We start from the raw sequence: 21,773 nt of genomic DNA on the forward strand, positions 1-21,773 counted from the left end.
AGGTACCTATCTTTTAAAAACATTATTTTTTGAGCCTGATGCGATTCTTATTGAAGAGTACATACCAAGGTCTAAAATTAGGGTACTTTGCTACTTTACACTTAATTTCAACACACACCAAAATATTTTAAAATAATAAACATAGACCTAGTAGTGCACAATGCACATTAATACATCATGCTACATATATAACTTCGTTGCGTAATTATTGTTGGTATACTTATTAATAATTAGTTATAAACTAGAGCACGGATGTTGTTGTATTTGCAACTTTTTTTCTACTTTTTCAATATATCGTCAAGTACGTTTTAAATGCGTGTCATATAAGTACGAACTAAAATCTAAAAGTTTTAAATGCAATGTTTTGCAATTTTTTGATTTTTATTGCAATTTTACTGAATTTACTCATTTATATACAACTATTTTAGTTATATAATCGACACATCTATGTTATCTTATAAAATAAACATAATTTCAAGTTGGTAGGTATTCAATACAGCAAAAAAATAATTTGTGAAATATGACTATTTAACAATTATGCATTATATTGTTATAATTTGTTCTTCAGCTACTTCGAGTAGAATACCAAATTGTTTATATTTATATTTTTGGTAAAATTTTAGATTATAACAGAAAATTTAAAACATTTATAACAAAACGCTATTATTTTTTAGTGTAATTTTTGGTATTTTTTAGTGTAATACTGCAATCAATTTTACTAATTTTTTAGTACTACAATATCCGCGCTCTACTAATTAATAATTTTCAATAATCAGTATTGAATATTGATTAAATAAAAATTTATTAAATCCAAAAAAATACTGCACACTTAAATTTGCTATGCCACATATAATATTAGCTACTACACATTAGTGTGTGCTACTGCACACAATTTTAGGCCCTGGTACATACTTTTTTAGGAAAGAATAATTAATAATACAATTTTAAATAAAATACTTCAATATATAAAAATAAAAATTGTTGGCGCTAAAAAACTATACATAATGATATTGTTATCATTTAATGAATAAATTATAATATATATTTTTTACTCCACGATACAATATTATCTATGTCAGTGACACAGACTTTCAGAGGTTATGTTGTTAAACTTGTTGTTATCGTTAAATTATTGTATTTTATTCGCTGCTCACCAGCGCAGTAGCGTCTGCCGAACGCCGACTCTGCTGTCTTGACTTTTTAGTCGTCTGTTTTGTTTATGTATCCATAAATTATTTTCGAATATCATATTTATGTTTACAAAATATTTGTTGATTAATTGGTAGAAACCACTCATTCGCCGTCTAAATTTGTCAGTATTCGGCCATTTGTCTTTTAAAACCAATGGTTCGTAGTAGTGGACGTATCAATATGAATAGATTTCCACCATCGTTAGCCGGACCAATGGTTCCTCCGTTCATGTCGCGTAGAGTTCCAAGACATCCTTTCGATATAGTTCTTTGCGAAGGCGCGTTCCCTCGTGTGAAGCCTGGCGCACATACTACAGAAGAATCAGCTTTCAACGCTGTAAGTGAAAATTCATATTGACTAGTCTTACCAATTGTTTTCAGTATAAAAACATTGAATACCTACCTATTATTATATTATGTTTTTACTCCCCAGGCTTTACTCAAAAGGGCCCAAGTGTTAACACCCACTTCAGAAGATCATTCATCTCTTTTGGGAGTTGTTACCAAGATACAGTCTATACTGGATAATATTATTATATCCCCGGGCAAAACTGAAGTATCTGTAGGTTTATTGTTATGAGCATATACTTTAAATTATTCTCTATTTGTGATATTATATTATTATGTTTATATTACAGATAGAAGAAGTTAGAGTAGTTGGATCTTTTAAAAAAGCAACTATCATGAAGGGCCATACCGTGGCTGACATAGTGGTTATTTTTAAAACCTTACCCACTAAGGAGAGCGTAATATCTTTGTCACAGCGAATTATAGCTGACTTCAGAGAAAATTATCCGACTGGAATGCAGATTGCTGATGGTTGGCTTAGAATTTGATTATTCAATTGTTTTTTTTTCTATGATATTCATGTTTGCTAAATTTAATATTATTTCTAGATGTTTTGTTGGCTCCAGATAGCACTGGTTTTGATATTATTTCTTCACAAGGCACTGTGCGTATACTAATTTCCACTATATCAACAAATTTAAAGAAGCTCACATCTGGCCTACACTTGGATGCAAATGCAATGAAACTACACATGGGTGCCATACGCCATAGGTGATTTTTTTTTTAATATATTTAGTGTGTTTAATGTTTGTTGTTTAGTTTCATACGTCATACAATTTTGTCATTATTCTCAGAATTACTGATTAATTTGTATGACAATAAAATGATTAAAATGTATAAATACAATTTTTATTTTGTCTTGGAAACAACCATATGATATTCATTCATATTTAACAGTTGTTCACAATCTCATTTATTTGTTTGTAATGATTTTATTTGGAACTCTAAATTTTCCATATGCATGATTTTTTAATGACACCTAAACAATATTCTAAACATTTTTGGCCAGTCGGATGTTCCAACTGTCATGTTAAGTATGTACATTTTTTTTTTAATGAACCAACAGAAAAAAAATATACATACTTAACATGGTTAAATACATATCATTGCGATTATAACAATATTTTTAGTTACAAGTTATGAGAGCTGGTTAACAACTATTACTATGTTTAATTTTATTATTTAAATATTAATATTTTTTAGGTACAATGTTATTATCTACTAAACCTCTTTGTTTTGTTTATTTATAGCCGGTGGTTTGATGACAATGCCTCTCACTCATCAAATAAGATGCTTGTTAGGCTTCTTAAAGATTTGCGCAACCGTTTCACCGGACTAAAGTGTTTAAATCCATGGATGATAGACTTATTGGTTAGTTTGAAACTTAAAAAAATTAACTACCAGTTAAATGACAATGATAATTGTTCACAATAAGTTTAAGAAACTTACACTTTTTTTTTTATATGTTCCCCTTAGGCTCATCGTTCACTGTTAAACAACAAACAAACATTACCTATTCAAATAGCATACAGGAGAGTCATACAACTACTGGCTGGTGGGCTATTTCTTCCTGGTTCAGCTGGTATAATAGATCCATGCGAAAGTGGTAACATAAGAATTCAAACCTTACTATCATTGGAACAACAAGACTTACTGTGCATGACTGCACAACATTTAGTTCGTGTGATGGCTCATGGTGGTTTTATTGCTGTACTAAATGGAAATGATAGTATGTACAACCTATTGTGACTTATGACTGTACATTTGATGTTGTTTGACGTTTTAATTTTTATTTTTCAGACATTCTAAAATTGAAATCCATCAACACTATTGTTTTGGAAGACTTGCAAAAAGCATATGAAAAACAAGAAGAGATGGTAGATGATGTGGATACTACCGGCGCAGAAAATGAAGAAGTAGCAATGGAAAGCACTTGAGTCAATAGTTATAAATTACTTAGTTTTTAAAAAATTTGTGATTTTTCGTGTATATATTTCATGTTTTTGTGTGTATTGAGTGTGCATAATATCTGGTATATTTTCTTTTTTTCAATTCTTTAAGAAATTATCAAAACAATATATTATATTTATACATTCGAGACCTTCAATTGTTGTATAACTTTTTGATTAAATAAATTCCTTCTGTTGTACAACTGTTTGAAAACACAATTTCTTTATTGATTGTATTATAAAAACAAGAGTAATATAACATATTATTTAAAATGTGTTTAAATTCACAACTTAAGTACAAATGTGACTAGATTTAATGACTAGATTAGTGTTTTAGGTAATATTATTTAAGGCTAGTAGTATTACTTCAGTATTAATATAATAATGATGATGATAATAATAATAATAAAAAAAAATAACAATAATTATTATATTAATTTGTTAACTACTTCTTATGAACTAATTATATTGGAGTTTCATTAATTCAGTGAAAAATGAAATATTTAATTATGCTAAAATAAAATGCACCTGAAATGGTAGTTGGTATGTTGAAATCCATTCAGAACTTGTCTAATATTTTTTTTTCTTTTTTATGATGCTCTTTGAGTATACACGATGGCTTGATTAATTCTGTCTATAGTATATATTGACATATTGTATATTATACCAAAATGAACTGAAACAAGCAATAATATTGAATTATTTCATTTATTTATTGCGTTTGTTTATAACACACTAACATCACTGATTATTTAGTTTTATTGGTGTAAAGTGGCCAAATTGGTTCATAAAAGAAATATTCTCTAGAGAGTAAAGGTGATTATTTTTAAAATAATTTCAAGATTGAACAGTTATGGTGAACTATGATAAAAGTCGAGTTGTCACTGTGATTTTTTTTTTTTTGTAAAAAGTTACCATTTAGCAAAAGAACATTTTTTTTTTAAGTACACTTAATTTTTAGAATAAAACCATATTATTAAGAGATAATTCAGGACAATAATCTTATGTATTTAATAAACATACAAATTTGTCTACAAATGATAAATATATGTTAACTTTATTTAATATATAATATAGATACAATTGTATTGCTCAATATTTAAGAAAAAATAGTAAAAATGTTAGTACTAATAAAGTAGATTTAAGATGTTGATGGTTTATTGATTAGCGTACATATATAGGTAAACTAAGTCAAATAATATTATTTAGGAACATTAATAGTGAAGATTTTATTATTTAGCTTTTTAAATATTATATTATAAATGTTTAGAGACAATATTATAGTATGAATAACTCTATATAAAAAAATAAAAATAACTTAGAAAATGAATAATAGTATTATTGCGATAGAGCCAAGGATCAAGTAACTGTAGTGTCAAGTATTGTTTCACCTGCATGATACATGCAAGAAATTTGTGTTTCCAAACCAGTATAAAATTATTCCAAATTGGAATAATGAACCATATCAATAATATGGTGAATATATCTGGGTGTGGATTTTTTCACACCAGTTTGGGCGAAAAAATTTTTATATATTAGTATAAAAAAATCTCATAAAGGGCCAACAACAATTTAAAAATAAGAAGTTTGAAGTTCAAAAAAATGGGACTGTAGACAAATGTTGGAAAAAGTATAAAATATCAAGTTAACCGGCTCAAAACAGTTATGAAATGGTTTATTAAAATTACTCGAATTAATGTAGATAATATTTTATATTTATTTAATAATTATAAACAAAAATGTATTATTAGGATTTGGGACTTGTACACTAAATGTTTGAAGTATGCAATTAAAATTACTAAAATATACATTTAAATTTATAGGGGGTAAATTACGGTATGTATATGAAAATATGCCTTAATATAATAATAATGGTTGTTAAAAATCCTAACATTTTTGTGGTTATAATAAAATATGCAGTTAAACTTTATGTATTTAATTTCACTATTTCACAAAATATATTATATTATATTCTAACTAATATATTGAGCAACAATAAAAAAAATTCAAGAAGTCCTAAGCCACAATAATAGCATATACAATAATGATCATGGTATTTTTTTTTTGTAAGACTAATTTATAGTTCATACAACCGTTGATTATAGTATTTATTATCAATGATAGAACTTAATGATTAATCTGAGTTTGTACAAATATAAATAAGCTTTAAATAATAATCTTTACCATTTTATTTGCATGGATGATTGCTTTCTCCTAGATCAATCATACTGCAAGCCATGTGAGAATTGTAGCTTGTTGACACTGGCACTCTGAATACCATTCCACTCGGCATACATATGCATAGTTTATATTGATGAGCAGCAAATTTGTTTGACAGTACTACTGGTAAATTCTGTACATCTAAGTAAATGCCTGCAGAACTCAATACAACTGTGCCATTTACCGATCTGAGAAATATATCTCCTTCGGCTGACCATTTTATTTTAGAGCCATCAATGACTGTTCCTTCATTACCTTTCAGCCGAGTATAATTTGAAGATTTCAAAATTAGAGTCTCGTTTATTGGACTTACTATCCGATTGGTGTATACTGTGGCTACATCTAAATGACGGACACCTTCTGGAAGTCCAAAGTTTGGAAATGATGTGGTAAAAATAGGGTTTTCTGGATCTCCCACTGTGAACGAGTCAATGTTTTTTACTTGTGTTTTAGAAAATCCAAGTTCAATTGCTGATTCCAAACCTAGAAAATAAATAATAAATATCAATATACAATTTAACTACAGTTTATATTCTCTAACAGATTTGAATAACTTACTTTTGTCTTCTGGATTGACAACATGTAAAAGAATATTATCATTTTCACTCATTATTTCTAATGGTATGTCTTTAAACCCTTCCATTATACCATCAACTTTATATATATCATCTAAATCTATATTGCCCATAAGTTTAGTCAACTCGCTGTCAGTTAAAAACTCTATACTTTCCATTTTAGTAGTGAACCGTAATACGACCATCAGCATAATTGTGGCACCTAAACCAATAATTGCAACTACCATCAATGTCCATGTATATATCCAAAAATACCAATTTGTAGCAACTAATAACCTAGAAAAAAATTGAATTAAACTTTACAAAATTATAATTTATTTACAGATTTTAATAAAAAAAAGTTATTGGTTATACGCTTATACAATAATATATTTTTGATGAATTATTTAAGTAAGAAAATAAAAATATTCAACTTAAATAGGTCAGTTAGATTTTCATAGAACTAAACAAGTTTTGAATGTTGTTATGAATAATTTAATTTAATTAACAATGATTTTAAATTAAAAAATTGAGCTTATTTTTTATCTAACGAGTCTCTTTACAGTAATAATATAATATGCTTTATAATAGAAATTTATATTGATTAAATATTTTAACATTAATGAATACTAGTCTTTTTTACAAGGGTTATTTTTAATATGTTATACAACAATATAATTAATATCTATAGGTATACTCAGTGTTTACTTTATAACATTATATTTTTATTTTATTTTAAGTATACACCAAACATCATGGACGCAGTTTAGGGGAGGTTTGGGTATGCTTAGCACTCCCAAATTGTCTCATGTTAATTTAGATTTTAATAGTAATAAGTATCCATAAGTCATAACTATAAGATGATAGAAAAAAAGAGGGGCTTTAGCACTCCCAGTTTTTCATTGAAATTGCGCTCCTGGCAAACACACAAATGTATTAATATTTAAAGTGGCTACTCACAAACTTGTTCAAATACAATAAACATAGTGTAAGCTGGTTGGATTTCTGAATAATATTAATCTACTGTAATACGAGCCTACTTTTTAGAATAAATTTGTTTATATGTTCATTTTTACAACTCACCAGTCGTTTTCTTCCGTTTGGTTTTGTTTCTTTGTTGGTTTTATTAGACGGTTGGGCAACAATAAATTTTGTGACGCTACGTTTTTCAAATTTTTCATCATTTTTATAAACAAAATCTAAAATATCAAATTGTATTAGGTAGGCCGAGTCGTTGTCTCGTAGGTATCTATCTATTTCAGTAATTTACTATTTATTTTTATAAATAATAATATTGTATTAATGTAATTGCTATCAGATTATCACTGGAATGGTGCTTACTTCTTTATTGATTGTTCTTGTCACGGAATGAGATAATAACTGACAAGGTTTATCACGATAATACATATGATTATACTTTGCGACAGTGTTGTGACGTCACTGCTGTGTATTTTTTTTTAACCTCAAACCAATATTATGGTACAAATGTAGAATAATGTAAACTTTAAATTTTACGCTTAGTAATTGTAATCTGTAGTTCTATACTACTATAAGATACAAACAACAGGATTATTTCGTGAGAACAATTTTAAGTTGTTTGTTCGAAGTACACTAAAGAATTTTGTATAAATAAATTATTATTCTTTAGCGGTAATTATTATAATACAATTTCTTGTCAAATATGGCTACTGAAAGATATAGCTTTTCATTGACCACATTCAGGTAAATAAGTTTTTCTATTATAGTTCGAAAATGTCATTATATTATTTAATAATTCTGTACTATATAAATTGTATTGTGCATTTAATATCATTGTGAATAAATAATGTTCTCCAGATTTAGTGTAATATTTTTTATTGCTTTTACAGTCCGTCCGGTAAACTTGTTCAGATTGAATATGCTTTGGCGGCAGTATCGGCTGGTGCAGCATCAGTCGGTATTAAAGGTTTGTACAAAAATATTTATCATTTTAATTTTGATGATTTATTTAATTGATTACTAATTAAAATGATATATGTATCTGATCTATGTATAAAACATACTAAAATATTTATTATTTCTTTTAAAAAAAAGTTCATATTTATCAATTTACTGTTACCAATAGGCAATAGTGGTACAGTTGAGGTTTATTAATTTGTATTAGATGAAAGTTTAGACTTGTTGAATATGTATTGGAGTAGAATTAGAGAATTTAGAGTTGGTGAACTATGTTTTGAGTTATTGTTGTTCAACTGTATTGTTTTACTTTTATTTAATAATTGATAGTTTGTTTGGTGATTATTTTTATGTTTTAAAATAATACAAATTTGAACATTTATATACATTTATATGCATATATAACAAGGTCTGTTATTGAAACATTTAATTAAAACTGTCGCAGCTGTTTTTTACCATTTTTATTGTATGTTTATATTACATTGATACTAAATTTGTTTTTTTAGCTTCTAATGGTGTTGTAATTGCTACAGAAAACAAGCGTAAATCTCTGTTATATGAAACAACAGTAGAAAAAGTGCAAAAAATTACACCCAACATTGGAATGGTCTACAGTGGTAAATATGAATTTTATATACTATGAATATTATATCAAATATTTTATTTTTATATAAAATAAAATATAAGTATTACAAAAAGTTTTTAATCTATTGGTTTTGATATTTTAAGGTATAGGACCCGATTATAGACTTCTTGTTAGAAAAGCAAGAAAAGAAGCAGCACAATACCAATTGAAATTTGAAGAAGAAATACCTACAGCTTTATTGGTACAAGAAGTCGCTAGTGTTATGCAAGAATATACACAATCTGGGTAATTATTTTAAGTATATTTTATGTAATTTATACTATTAGAAGAAGAAGCTAAGCAAACATCCCATTAAATAGTTGTCTAGTCTTAGTAATCATAATTTTAAAAACTTGTTGCTTATAGTTGTTTCCTTTGTTTCAAAAAAAATATATTTTTAGATATTAACATAAATAAATTCATTCTCAGGCATAAAAAGTTTTGTTTAACTTCAAATTTTATCAAATCCATCATGATAAATTATATTAAAATATAATGTATTACATGTATTAAATATGTTTATTTTTATTCTGTCTTAAAGTTATATAAGTACTTAGTTAAATTATCTATGTATAACTCATTTTTAAGGGCAAAAATAATAGTTAAGTAACAAACTATCATCCAATTTCATTAATTTGAATAATCCGGAAAATATTTGAAAGTATTTGTATCTAAAATTATTAATCCAATATTTAAAAATATTATTATTGATGTACAACATGGTTTCATATCAGGGAAATCTACAACCACAATTTTTTTAATATTCCAACAAAATATCCTGTATGCATTTAAATCAGGTCACCAAGTTGATGTTGATGGTTCACCGATATGTCAAAATCATTTGACACAATCTATCATAATATACTAGCTGCCAAATTACAATGTCTTGGTTTTTGAAATCCTAATCTCTAATCTCTTTTATCACTAATAGGAAGCAATATATTACCCTTGGTGTAAGACTATGTTGTATTTCAAATACATTATTTGGATTACCATTAATCCATCGTAAAAATAACATGTAAGGAACACATTGGATTATGAAAAGATGAAAAGAAAACTCTATTTAAAATTGAAAATTAAGGATTACAAGAGCAAGATATTATTAACGACTTAAAATTTGATTAATTAATTTTCAGTGGTGTAAGACCTTTTGGTATATCATTGTTGGTGTGTGGTTGGGATAAAACCGGTCCTAAACTTTATCAATGTGATCCATCTGGCGCCTTTTTTGCATGGAAGGCCACAGCATTGGGAAAAAATTACGTTAATAGCAAACAGTTTTTAGAAAAAAGGTAAATTTTAAACAAACTCCTTAATATTATGTATTTATTGTTAATTATTATAATCATGTTAATTGTTAATAGTACTATAAATAATTAGTATTTTTATATTCATTGGATTTAATAGTAACTATATGCCTATCAGATTATACTATTTTTTGAATTAGAATATACCGCGTCGCACATCTTTATTAACAATAAAACTATCACGACTAGCAACAACTGAAATTGTTGTAAATAGGACATGTGCAAGTTTCTTGTGTTTCTACCAATTTTTGTCTGCTTTCCTGTGCGTTCTTATTTGAAAAATAGTAAATGAAATATTATAAGTAAATATTATTAAAATAGTATTATGAGGACGCCATACCTATATGTGTTTTCTCATCAACCTATTATGAAACTTGATGGCAAGAACTTTATCTGTGTTGGACTGTTGGTTTTTTATGATTATTCACTTTTTAAATGAGTTATGACGTTATGAGCATTTTTAATTTATGTTATATATATATATATATATATAACTAGCTAAAAATATGAACAATTCTAAAAAACTAACATATGAACACAGATAATACTTTTAAGATCAAATTTCATTAAAAGTCAATTCACTTTAATTTTTATACTAATGGAGTTAAACGTGATCTGCTGAGTGTAAATTTGCTATGTTACTTGTAAGAAGAAACCAACACATGTGGGTATGGTGTCCTCTTAAGTCTTAATGGACAACTGAACATAGTAAATTTATAGCAACAGTCCTCTAACTATGCATTGTGGCGCTGTGCTTTTGGGTATGAAATTCATTCCATGGTCTTTGTTTATAATTTGTATTAATTTCTTAATTTTTAATTTAAAAAATCAAAAAATTAAGAACTGTTGATTTGTAGTATATTTTTCATTAAATATAATTAATTAAATCATAATATTATTAAATAGATATTTATTAGTTATCATTTACCTTTATTTTTAAACTGTGTCTTAGGTATAAAGAAGACTTAGAGTTGGAAGATGCTATTCATACAGCAATTTTAGCATTAAAAGAAGGATTTGAAGGACAAATGACTGCAGACAATATTGAGGTTGGCGTTTGTCGTAAGAATAGACATGATGAAATCATTTTTGAAAAGCTTGACCAACAACAAGTGGCTGATTATTTAGCTAATATACCGAACTAAGTTAATGATATTTGTAAATGAATACCTACTAAATATTTAATGTGTTTGGAGTTAACAGCTCTTAAATTATGTGAGAGAGTATTGTCATCTTATAAAATTTTTAAATATGTTTATTAATGAAACATTACTCATTTTTCAAAGTAAAGGCATACGGTATTTTGTAAGTAATGTACTACTGTTTTATATTTATTTCCTCTCATGTATTGGTTTTTTCAACATTAGTTTTACATTTTTTTATTCAAATAATATTATACTAAAAAATAATAAAAATTAATTTTTGGAAATTGATGATTTAAAATATATTAAATATAAAATTTAATTTTTTAAGTTATAAAATGATAAATTGGTAATTGGTTGATTCAATCGATTAAAAATATTCATTAAAACATCAATATTAACAAACGTATTAATGTAATTTTTTTTGTTTTCTTTATTCCAAGATAAAAATAAAGAATGAGCCTTCAGTGTCATAAGTCATAATTACAAAAATTTATCAACATAACAAAATTGATTTTTTTTTATTAATAATAAAAGATCAAGAGTATAAGTAAAAATTAGCTTCTGGAAAAACTTATTAGTCCAATAATTTAAATGCTCAACCATTGTACACTAATTGATATAGACAATATTAAAAACTGTACATTTATATACTTAGGTTAGATGTTCTATGTCATATAACTTGATAATAAATACAAAAAAAAAAAGAATTATTAGCTTAAAATTAGGTACTATAATAATAATAATAAGTTAATGCATCCCTAATATTATCTTTTTCTAAAAAAAAAAACTAAAGTATCAAACATAAATTTATAGAGCAAGTTATACAAGTTATATTATAATTAATTTCTTCTTATATATATATATATTTAAATTAATATTAGCTCTATTGCGTTCTTTTTAGTACATTATTAAGTTATCCTATGTAAAAATTTTTCAACTTTTCACTTAGTTATAAGTTGTTAAACAAATACTGCGTTTTATTCTGTAACTAGAACTATATCCGTTATTAATAAAAAAAAAAAAAAAAATAACTGTTGCATAAGTGCTACTATAATATTTATCAGGTGAGGCACATAGTATGTGTGGATTTCTAAATAACACAATTGAGGAATTTGGAAAAAACCTAGGAGTTTACAATTATCATTCAAAAAGTAGTAATTTGATAATAATGTAAAACAAAATAATTTTTAATTGTCCTTCAATCTTTTTTTTAAGACCAGAGGGTACAATTATATCTCTTTTTGAGCAAATATTTGAATATTTAATACAAAGTTCTTTATATGTTTTTCAACTTAAACAAAGTTTTACTGGGAAGTAAAATTATGATTGTTGAAGTTCAAATTTTAATGACATGGATTTATTCTTCCATATAATAACTAGTTTTCCTTCAACAATTTTTGTCTTTTGTAGTAAGAAATTTAAGTATAAAAATCCATTAATACTTGAAATTTTCACTCATAATATTTTCTATATGTGGTAAAATTTAAGAACAAGACATTATCGATTTTTTAAGTTTTTTTTTCTATAAATGTTAATAAAACATTTTTAAAAATTAATACATAAACCCTCATAAGCTGTTTCTATATCTGTACAAACTATAAAGTTATTAAGAATACATGGGCAATTTTTTTTTATATGACATACATTGTATTTAAATTTTAAATTTTTACAAAATTACAAATTATAAGTATTTTGTAGTAAATAAAATATTTATAAAATTTTTAATTTTAATAACTAAGGTTTAAAGATGTAATATAATATTTCTCATAAGTTTCATACCAGAATTAAAAGGTCTTTAAAATATACTAGCCCAATTAATTTTATAGACATTAAATCATTAAAAGATGTTAATATTTGAACAATATTAAGTGTTTATAACAATGTTAATTATTTTGTTATAAATCGAAAAAATTATTTGTGGATCATAGAATTTTTACTATGGGCAATGATATTTTTTATTTATATTAAGATTAAGGTTTTGCATAATTGCATCAAGCAAATCCGGAAAAGACAGCAACAATTTTACTAAAAATATTAAAGTAGTAAATATTTATTTACTTGTACTTGGTCTAGGTTCTTTTCTCTCTTTTTTTATTATACCATTACTATTCATATTTAATAGTCGATTTAACCAATTAAAGTAATGATGGTTATTGGTTATTGAATTTGAACATACTCGTAAAATTCGGATCAAATCTTTTTGTAGTTGTACTTTCACATTAAAATACATTCTTCCTTTCTACAGTATCAAGTTAAAGACGATTTTGTTCGTCTATGATCCATTGTATTTGCATTAAAGAAAATTAACGTTTTACTTTTACATTGGCAATGTGCGTTTGTATAGCGAAAACATATTGAGCTAGCTTTAAAAGATTTGAATATTATATGATTTTGTACGTAATGTATTGACTCTTTAAAAATAATTTCTGTCATTTCATCACAATCGGTATATAGGTTGTGAGTATGTTATTTTTTAATACTATTTTTTTTCTTTTGCAACTTTGCAAGTGTGTTGCTGGTTAAACAATAAACTATAAGTAGGTACAGTGGCAACGCACACACGATTGTTTTTTCTCCAAACATTTTCCCGATATTGTCAGTTTTGTGTATATTAAAAATGAAATAATTAACATTATACTACATAGGTCATAGGTACACCGATTATAAACTATAAAGGTACATATTTATACTTTATAATTTTATTAAACTGAGATTCTCGAGGCGACAGTAAACCATGTACCTACAAAACTGCGATCGACGATCGGCACTAAGGCAATGAGGCACTGAGCGTCTGAGAGTAAATCGTCGATTACCAGTGGAGCAGCGGCGCATATATCTGATTATGATAAAATTATACGTTGCTTATTGTTCGTTATCGAAAATATATTAACTAAGATTACGTACACGACAGTCATTATATACCTATATGGCTATATTTAGCGTCATTACTTTATTCTGTATTCGTTTACAATAATATTTTGACTGGGGTTACCAGACGTCCTCTTGGCTCTTTTCTCCGGGCATGTCCTCTTTTTAAGCTTAAATAAAAACGTCCTGGGGGGTTTCAATAATAGAAAATGTCAGGGTTTTTCATGAAATGTGAATTTATTAAATAATCACTTAGATATATCGATATCAGTATATAATTATTACTTATATAATATGTTCAATGTTCTCGATCGAGATTTTGGTCATAATCACATTATTAGAAAAACGGAAAGATATTGATTTTATGGATATTGACCTAAGTACCTAAACCCTAATGTACCTGATTAATATTATAATTTATCAATTTATGCTATGATTTTCTATATTTTTATTATTATTATATTTTATATTTACAAATATTTGATAAAGACTAAACAAATAAAACAGCATAATATTATGATAAAAATGTTTGTACTATTTATTTCTAAATTACGAAGAAATTCTATAGTACTTAATTCACAATTGTTAGGAGAAGTGCAGTGAAGATTTTCAGAACTTTGTCTTTTATAGTCAATTCACTACAGAGCTTCAAGAAAAATTAAAACACATTTTATTAGGCGTTTAAGCGTTTTTTATGTTTTTCAGCTTTGTAGTGAGTTAATGATTGAAGATAAAGTTCTGAAAATCTTCACAGTACTTCTCCTAGCCAATGTGAATCTAACAAAACCCCAAATAACAAAATCCGTTATTCAGTTTCGATAATCTACCTCGCTAACGTCGCTAACTGAAAATCTAGCAAAAAATAACATTTTTTATTTACTTAATAATCCCTTTTTAATGAGCTATCAACTAACTTTTTAGTTATAATAGTTTTGGAGAGTTAAAAATAGACATTTTGGAACTGTTCACGCCGACGTTTTTGTGGATTCAAATCGTTATACCATATACTGCTTAGGTGTGATATCGGATCTCTCTCATTAATATTTTATGTTAAAGCTAGCTTAATTATCCACCTCATCTACTTATTACAACTGAGTTATATTTTTATCATTTTCCCATTAAACAAAAATTCTTGAAGTTTTAAAAATTCAGACTTTTCATTTCAAATGCCATCATATTTACTTGATTAAAAATCAAGAAAGTAAAAATGTACCTATTAATTATTTTCATTACCTTGAAAAAAATGTCCTCATTTATTGTCAACCATAAATAGTAACCCTAATTTTGACTCTCAATTACAAGTACAGCATACAGCCTACAAGTATTTGAAAAAAGTTGTTGAAATTAAAAAAATTGTAAAACCTGTAGCATCTCGAAATTTTTTAAGTCAAAAACCAATGACAGTTGTCAGTTTCTGGATTTTCTGTATGTATTATAGTAACACTATTTAGTATTTAAGATATACAGTAACAATCGAGTCAAAGTTGAAAGGAGATAAAAATTCGCTTTGAGATATTTAACTCGAATTTATATATAATTTATTGGGGAATAAAAAAAATTAGAGTTGTCAAGTTTTTTGAGTTATCGCGACTCGACTGTATCTATTTATAGTATGAACTATGAACCTATTTTTATTTTTTTATGGTATTTATAAATAGGTAGATTTTATTATGTTTTGAGCATGAACAATTACTAAGATTATCTTAGTTCATAGTTTCGAGTTATTAATATTATTATAGGTACATGTTAAGTATAATTTATGTACCTATTCTATTTAATAGTAACTTTATAACTTATTATATAACTATGAAAGTAGTAAGATATGTAATGTTACTTAGCAGTTAGCACTTATATTAGGTACCTACATTATTATGTTGTTTATTTAGCTATTTATTTGTCTATTATAATATATATTTTGATGTACGAAATACAATACAGGAAAGATTTTTTTAATTGAAATAAATGAAGTTTGTACACCCTATTGTCTATGATATATTTTTTATATTTTAAGTATTTATAAATACAACAATAAACAAGCAAACATTTCTTATACACTTTTGTAATTCGTAATACCTATTAATAAAAATACTCCGCCGTACTTGTGCAGTATGCTAGGTAGTAGGTACCTACCAAAAAACTTCAATAAGAAAAACTTAACTGTTTACCTACTGGCTACTTTCAACATACCTCCACAAATGACGCTATCTTTTAATTTAGAACAACTACCTATATCTACCTACTACTATATAGTTCTGGTAGCAAGTTTCTCTCTTGAAGACAATTAACACATTTTTCCTCATCAGATAATATCAAATATTTAAATGCCCATACAAATAACGCATTGATTTATTCAATATATTATTTAAATAAAAAAATATCAAGTAAAACTCGCAACGAAAAAAATATGGAAACACAACAATACAGCATAGACTAATAAAAAAAATACCGCTCTGCTGTATAGTAGAGATGGAGATTAGATTACTGGTCACTATAATGGATGTGTTAAATTTGAATGCAATGCAGGTATCATTGTATACGAAAAACGATTCTGAATGGAGATGATTTACCAGCTAACGATAATTAATTGGATACATTATATTATTACCTATATTTAAATTGTAATATATCGTTATTTTACGCGATTTCGTAAAAAATTAAATTTCATACGCTCATAAAATGTTTTCCATATTGACACTGGAATTTTTGTTTACAGTTACTTGAAGGAAAACTTTTGGATCACCTTGTATTTGAATTTTGAACCTTAAGTATGAATCACAAAAATTTTATGAATTTTCAACTTCAAAATTATTTGCAAATTTTCGCGATTTTGATATATTTCATAAGCATTTGAACTTTAAATGCTTATGAACAAAAATTGTGGCCAACGATTTTTGATTTTTTTTTTTTATCACGATAAGTTCAACTTATAATAAACCTTGTATTAAATTTTATAGATTTTTTGGATTACCAAATTTTTTTATAGGCATCTCAAAAGAAAAACTTAGAAAAATCGAAAATTTCAATTGTCTATAAGTAGCTTAAAAAAAGGTCAAAATATTTTGAAAATTTAATCGTAATTAGATAACCATAATATAAACATTTGGTGAAAATTTCAAGTATTTACAATGATTCGTTTTTGAGTTATAGCAAAATCAAAAAATCGATTTTGTCAAAAAGTGATTATGCGTAAAAATTCTTTTTTTTTCCGTTACTTTTTTAGGGTTTTTCAAAACACTTTTGAAAACTACTGGACATTTTTTACTTTTAAGCCCTTAAAAAACCAACTAGATTCATTTTCTTTTCAAAGAGGGACTAAAATCAAAAATTAAAGCACTGTTACTACTCCAAAACGTGATGACTGATGACAGACAAAAAAAAAAAAAATACACATCATTGTAAAATCAATACATTTATTACTCTATTCAGAATCTAAAAATACTCTATGTATATACTTGACTAAATAAGTACAATTTGTAAATTAAGTATAGTTATTAATATAACACGATAACAGCTGTAGTGACGTTATCATAAAATCAAAATTTACATATTTCTTTTGTTTAGTTAAATATATTAATGTAACTGTTAAATATTATATAATTTTCTATTTATAATCATATATTTATATGTATTAATTTTTGAGTCCCAAATTATTTTTGCAGAAATCACAAAAAAAAAAATTATATTAAATATAGATTTCCGTTGTTTCCACAAAAATAAAAATTTATTGCTGTGATTGGTTAGTATGTGTGGTAATCTCTTGATATACCAGAGCGGTTATACATGTTTACCACACGATTAAACACGTTACCGTGTTGTTGAATTTATCTCTATATCTTTTGTATAAAGGAATAAATAATTTAAAGTTTGGAGAAACATTCGTAGTGAACGGACTCGATTATTAAAATTACGTATATAAATTATTTATACTAAAAATTAAATGTTCATGACGTTGCTTAAACTTGTATATATATGTAACCTTGGTTCACGTAAATAGTTTTTATACCATAATCATATATACTGTTATTTATTAGGTTAGGTTCGTTGTTGTATTTTGTGATAAACCTTAAGCCTCATGTTATATGAAAACATTGGAAACACATTTTATATTCATTCAATTGCACTGTTCTGTTTGTATTTTGTTTCCAATATGGTAGATTAGTACTTACGTCGGAGAATAAAATTATTGTTGTTGTGTTTTTACTTAAATTACACGCCGTAAAAGTTCCTTTTAAATTTATATACATTAATTTTATATCGCCAGGTTACACTTTATAGTAGGTACCTACTACCTACCTCTAAAAAGATGTTGAACTCTTAGGATACCTCAGTGTATTATGTGTTGGTATACAAATACGTGTTTATTTATAAGGTTTGTATAATAATCTTAATTATATTTATTTATCCGTTATACTATAATATACCTACTATCTTAAAACTTTTAATTCTCTCATGATCCTAGTAACAATATAATTTAATTTTTCTAAAAAAAAAATTATCATCTACCTATACAAATTATTTGTTTTGTTATTATATATATAAGCAGGTACCTTTTATTTGACAAGGACGAGTTTTAGTTTTTGAATTTCTAGTGTCATAATGTTTGCAGACCATTGAACTATAACTATTAGTCTACATATTATATATTATAAAATTGTTGAAATAATTGTACAATGAATCTATTTGAAGTTTGAACTAAGACTACTAAATTTCATTGTATTCCATTGGCAAGATCAAATCAAAATCTTCTTCAAAGTTTAAAATCAGAACTGTTTATTGAAAAGTTTATCATAATATATTGATAATAATAGTTATTTATATATTGGTATATAGAATAATATAAGAGAAATATTTTATAGCCATAGATGTAACTAGAGGGGGGCAGTACCGCAACTACCGGGGGTGCTAGGGATGCACAAAACCCCCGGGCGACCGAGCCCTAAATTAATTCATAACAATAGGCCTATGGCTGAACTATTTGGAACTTTTTTTCGAAATATTATTATGGTTACAATTTATTAAACGTCTGATCAAAATGAAAAATGTTTAGACTATAGGAGCATTATTATTCAATAATGCTAATTATAACAATTATGTGTATTTAGAGATTAAATTAATTTTTTATTATCTAAAAATAGAAGGATTTTGTATAAAATTAATGTATGTAAAATAGTTTATCGCACCGCGCCACCCGCCACAACATATTTCATATAAGTATACTATATATTACATGGTAATTTTTTAAGCATGCTCACCCTATTTTTATGCTTTAATTATGTACACATTCAAATTCTGTGTCTTGGAATTTTTAAATGTAATTTAAGTCTAAAGACGATAGTTTCGAGTACTTAAATTTTTCACAACAATTTAGAAGTATTCTGTGGCGATAACAACATTGGTTTTTCAAATGAGAACATATATTATGTTTTAAAGCAAAATGTGAATCAAGTAATTTTTCTGAAAATGTTGACGTATTATAATCGAAATTTGAATAAAAACTTCCAGAGTTATTCTATTTTAAATACTAAGAATTAAGGATAATAATCTATTATACAAAAATAATTTGTAAATGGATACGAGCTCGATAATTATAATTCGGTATGCAATATAAACTATTCGTTAAAAATTACTACTTATTACTAAATGCTTATAGATTAATGTTACACCTGACAGTTTTCAAAACATGGGTTATTATTTTCATTTCTTAGTATTTAAAGTATAATAAAAAACTCCGAAAGTTTTCGTTCAAATTTCGAGTACAATACGTCAACATTTTCAGAAAATTACCTGATTCACATTTTGCTTTATAACATGAAATATATATGTTCTCATTTAACAAAAATAAAGTTGGTATCGCCACAAAATTACAGAATACTTCTTAAATGTTGTGAAAAATATAAGTACTCGAAAATATCGTCTATAATTACATTAAAAAATTAAAAAAAAATATCAGAATTTGAATACATGCATAATTTAAGCATAAAAATGGGGTGAGCATGTTTGAAAAATCACCTTGTGCAGTGACATTTATAACAACAATACAATAAGCACAAAAAAGTAATGGTACAAGAAACATATTTTAATATTAATAGTTTTATACAAAACATTATTGATGTTTCCCAATTTCCCAATTTTATCCTAATGTAATTGTAAAACCAATAGACTGTTTTAGGAGCTGCTGGTTATTTTGCTCCTCATCCATTTGTGTACAATAATGTATAAAGCTACAAACAGAAAGTTATATTTTTTAAGGATCTATTATGTATTTAGGTCTTGGCTAAATGGGCCCTATAATATTTGCTTGCACACCCACCAATATATACCAAGTTGTGGTACTGGGGGGGGGGGGTGGGCTTGGGCTGGCTTCAGCCCTCCCAGAATTTTTAGGCAAATGTATGTGCTTATAAACATAATAGTATTAACTTTTATTTTGCTAGCAATATAAAAAAATATAATGTTTCATGTAAACGAATAATCATTCAAGTCAGTTGTAAACATCAGTAAAAACAATAAATAATAATCTAATTAAAAAAAATTTGCTATAAAACATTTTTAGGAATCTAGCCCCCCTAATTTAAAAGACTAATTACGCCTATGTTTATAGCAATAGAAAATTTTTATAATTATTTGAAAGAAGGTTTTTATATGTTGAAACAACTAAAATGATTATAAAACAGAAATAGGTGGATAATGTGAAATATTACTAGGAATTATTTTTTATTATAATTTATTCTTTACAATATATTATGTTACGGTTATCAAATTTTCCTTAATAGTTTCTCAATATTCTCAACCATAGATAAAGTGTATTTAAAGTTAAAATACTAAATACTGACTCTATAACAGATTTTAAATACACATGTTTTCATTTTATTTATGGCAGACCAAAAAAAAGTTTTACAAAAAAAAAGTTGGATAAATGGGTTAAATGTACAAAGCAAACATCAATGACAGGTTAATGATTATACATAAACGGTACCTATCTAATTTTAATGTATCATGTTCACAGAATTCAAAAAAACAACAATAAGGAAGACATAGTTCAGTACCAATAGAAGAGTTAAAAACGACTATTAATAACCAACATAATTCTAAGTGAGCCAAACATTATTAATATAATAACAAATTGTAATTGTAACTGTGTTTTAATAACTTGTGTATTCAATTAGTAAATCTATGTACCTAACTAATAACACAAAATTAATTTTTTTGCAATTAATTTTAGATATTATGATTATTCATTTATGTGTGGTTGAATGCCCTATTGAACAATAAATCAAATAATATATTAAATAATAAGTTAAATGTCCTCATAAATAATATTTCTGAATGTTACTTAGGTATAAAATTATATATTTTATAAATTCTTAACTAAAATATGATTTGTCAAATTTTAATGGTTTTGGTCAAGTATTTAACTTAATCCAGTTATAATAAAACATTGTGTCCCTGTAGTTTTAAATTAATCATCAGTCATTGGTAAAAAGTAAAGTATTATTTCATATTTGAAAACATTATTCGCTGATAAAAATTTTTTTTTTTTGATTTTTTTGCTTTTTTATATTCAATTTTGTATAGTTTTTTAAATTGGAAGTTTTTGAAAAATAATTGAATTTTTATTTGTCTAAGTACCAA

At 25.9% G+C, this 21,773-nt stretch overlaps 4 protein-coding genes across 4 annotated transcripts in view; 3 read left to right on the top strand and 1 right to left on the bottom strand.

The window, feature by feature from the left end:
- The first annotated feature begins 1,344 nt into the window (after positions 1-1,344).
- On the top strand, positions 1,345-3,645 carry LOC113551531 (interleukin enhancer-binding factor 2 homolog). Its single transcript, XM_026953817.1, has 7 exons — positions 1,345-1,527; positions 1,624-1,752; positions 1,829-2,009; positions 2,087-2,249; positions 2,789-2,909; positions 3,015-3,267; positions 3,339-3,645. The coding sequence occupies exons 1-7, from the start codon at positions 1,345-1,347 to the stop codon at positions 3,473-3,475; spliced, it is 1,167 nt and encodes a 388-aa protein (XP_026809618.1). The 3' UTR covers positions 3,476-3,645.
- A 428-nt stretch (positions 3,646-4,073) lies between these two features.
- Positions 4,074-7,573, bottom strand: LOC113551532 (beta-sarcoglycan). The gene is made up of 4 exons (XM_026953819.1): positions 7,345-7,573; positions 6,266-6,558; positions 5,672-6,190; positions 4,074-4,163 (listed from the first exon to the last, which is right to left on the bottom strand). Exons 1-3 carry the CDS (start codon positions 7,443-7,445, stop codon positions 5,676-5,678), a joined length of 909 nt encoding a protein of 302 aa, XP_026809620.1. The 5' UTR covers positions 7,446-7,573; the 3' UTR covers positions 4,074-4,163; positions 5,672-5,675.
- A 196-nt stretch (positions 7,574-7,769) lies between these two features.
- Positions 7,770-11,441, top strand: LOC113553076 (proteasome subunit alpha type-2). Its single transcript, XM_026956215.1, has 6 exons — positions 7,770-7,983; positions 8,130-8,206; positions 8,703-8,813; positions 8,926-9,067; positions 9,958-10,113; positions 11,081-11,441. Exons 1-6 carry the CDS (start codon positions 7,943-7,945, stop codon positions 11,271-11,273), a joined length of 720 nt encoding a protein of 239 aa, XP_026812016.1. The 5' UTR covers positions 7,770-7,942; the 3' UTR covers positions 11,274-11,441.
- A 6,874-nt stretch (positions 11,442-18,315) lies between these two features.
- The window catches only part of LOC113555141 (zinc finger protein 91-like), a 35,092-nt gene continuing 31,634 nt past the window's right edge, over positions 18,316-21,773 (top strand). Inside the window, exons 1-2 of the mRNA XM_026959480.1 lie at positions 18,316-18,510; positions 21,148-21,233. The gene's annotated coding sequence lies outside the window, so the exon portion shown is untranslated. The remainder of the gene's footprint in view (positions 18,511-21,147; positions 21,234-21,773) is intronic.

This window comes from Rhopalosiphum maidis, chromosome 2, assembly GCF_003676215.2.
Source record: "Rhopalosiphum maidis isolate BTI-1 chromosome 2, ASM367621v3, whole genome shotgun sequence".
Classification (NCBI taxonomy): Eukaryota; Metazoa; Arthropoda; class Insecta; order Hemiptera; family Aphididae; genus Rhopalosiphum; species Rhopalosiphum maidis.

Excerpts from the sequence above, each read along its gene's own strand:
- LOC113551531 (XM_026953817.1), top strand. The coding sequence starts at position 1,345 with ATGGTTCGTAGTAGTGGACGTATCAATATGAATAGATTTCCACCATCG. Across the intron at positions 1,753-1,828 it reads CGGGCAAAACTGAAGTATCT|ATAGAAGAAGTTAGAGTAGT; the intron begins GTAGGTTTATTG and ends TTTATATTACAG. Across the intron at positions 2,910-3,014 it reads CATGGATGATAGACTTATTG|GCTCATCGTTCACTGTTAAA; the intron begins GTTAGTTTGAAA and ends TGTTCCCCTTAG.
- LOC113551532 (XM_026953819.1), bottom strand. The coding sequence starts at position 7,445 with ATGATGAAAAATTTGAAAAACGTAGCGTCACAAAATTTATTGTTGCCC. Across the intron at positions 6,559-7,344 it reads CAAACGGAAGAAAACGACTG|GTTATTAGTTGCTACAAATT; the intron begins GTGAGTTGTAAA and ends ATTTTTTTCTAG. Across the intron at positions 6,191-6,265 it reads TGTCAATCCAGAAGACAAAA|GTTTGGAATCAGCAATTGAA; the intron begins GTAAGTTATTCA and ends TTTATTTTCTAG.
- LOC113553076 (XM_026956215.1), top strand. The coding sequence starts at position 7,943 with ATGGCTACTGAAAGATATAGCTTTTCATTGACCACATTCAG. Across the intron at positions 8,814-8,925 it reads CATTGGAATGGTCTACAGTG|GTATAGGACCCGATTATAGA; the intron begins GTAAATATGAAT and ends TGATATTTTAAG. Across the intron at positions 10,114-11,080 it reads AAACAGTTTTTAGAAAAAAG|GTATAAAGAAGACTTAGAGT; the intron begins GTAAATTTTAAA and ends ACTGTGTCTTAG.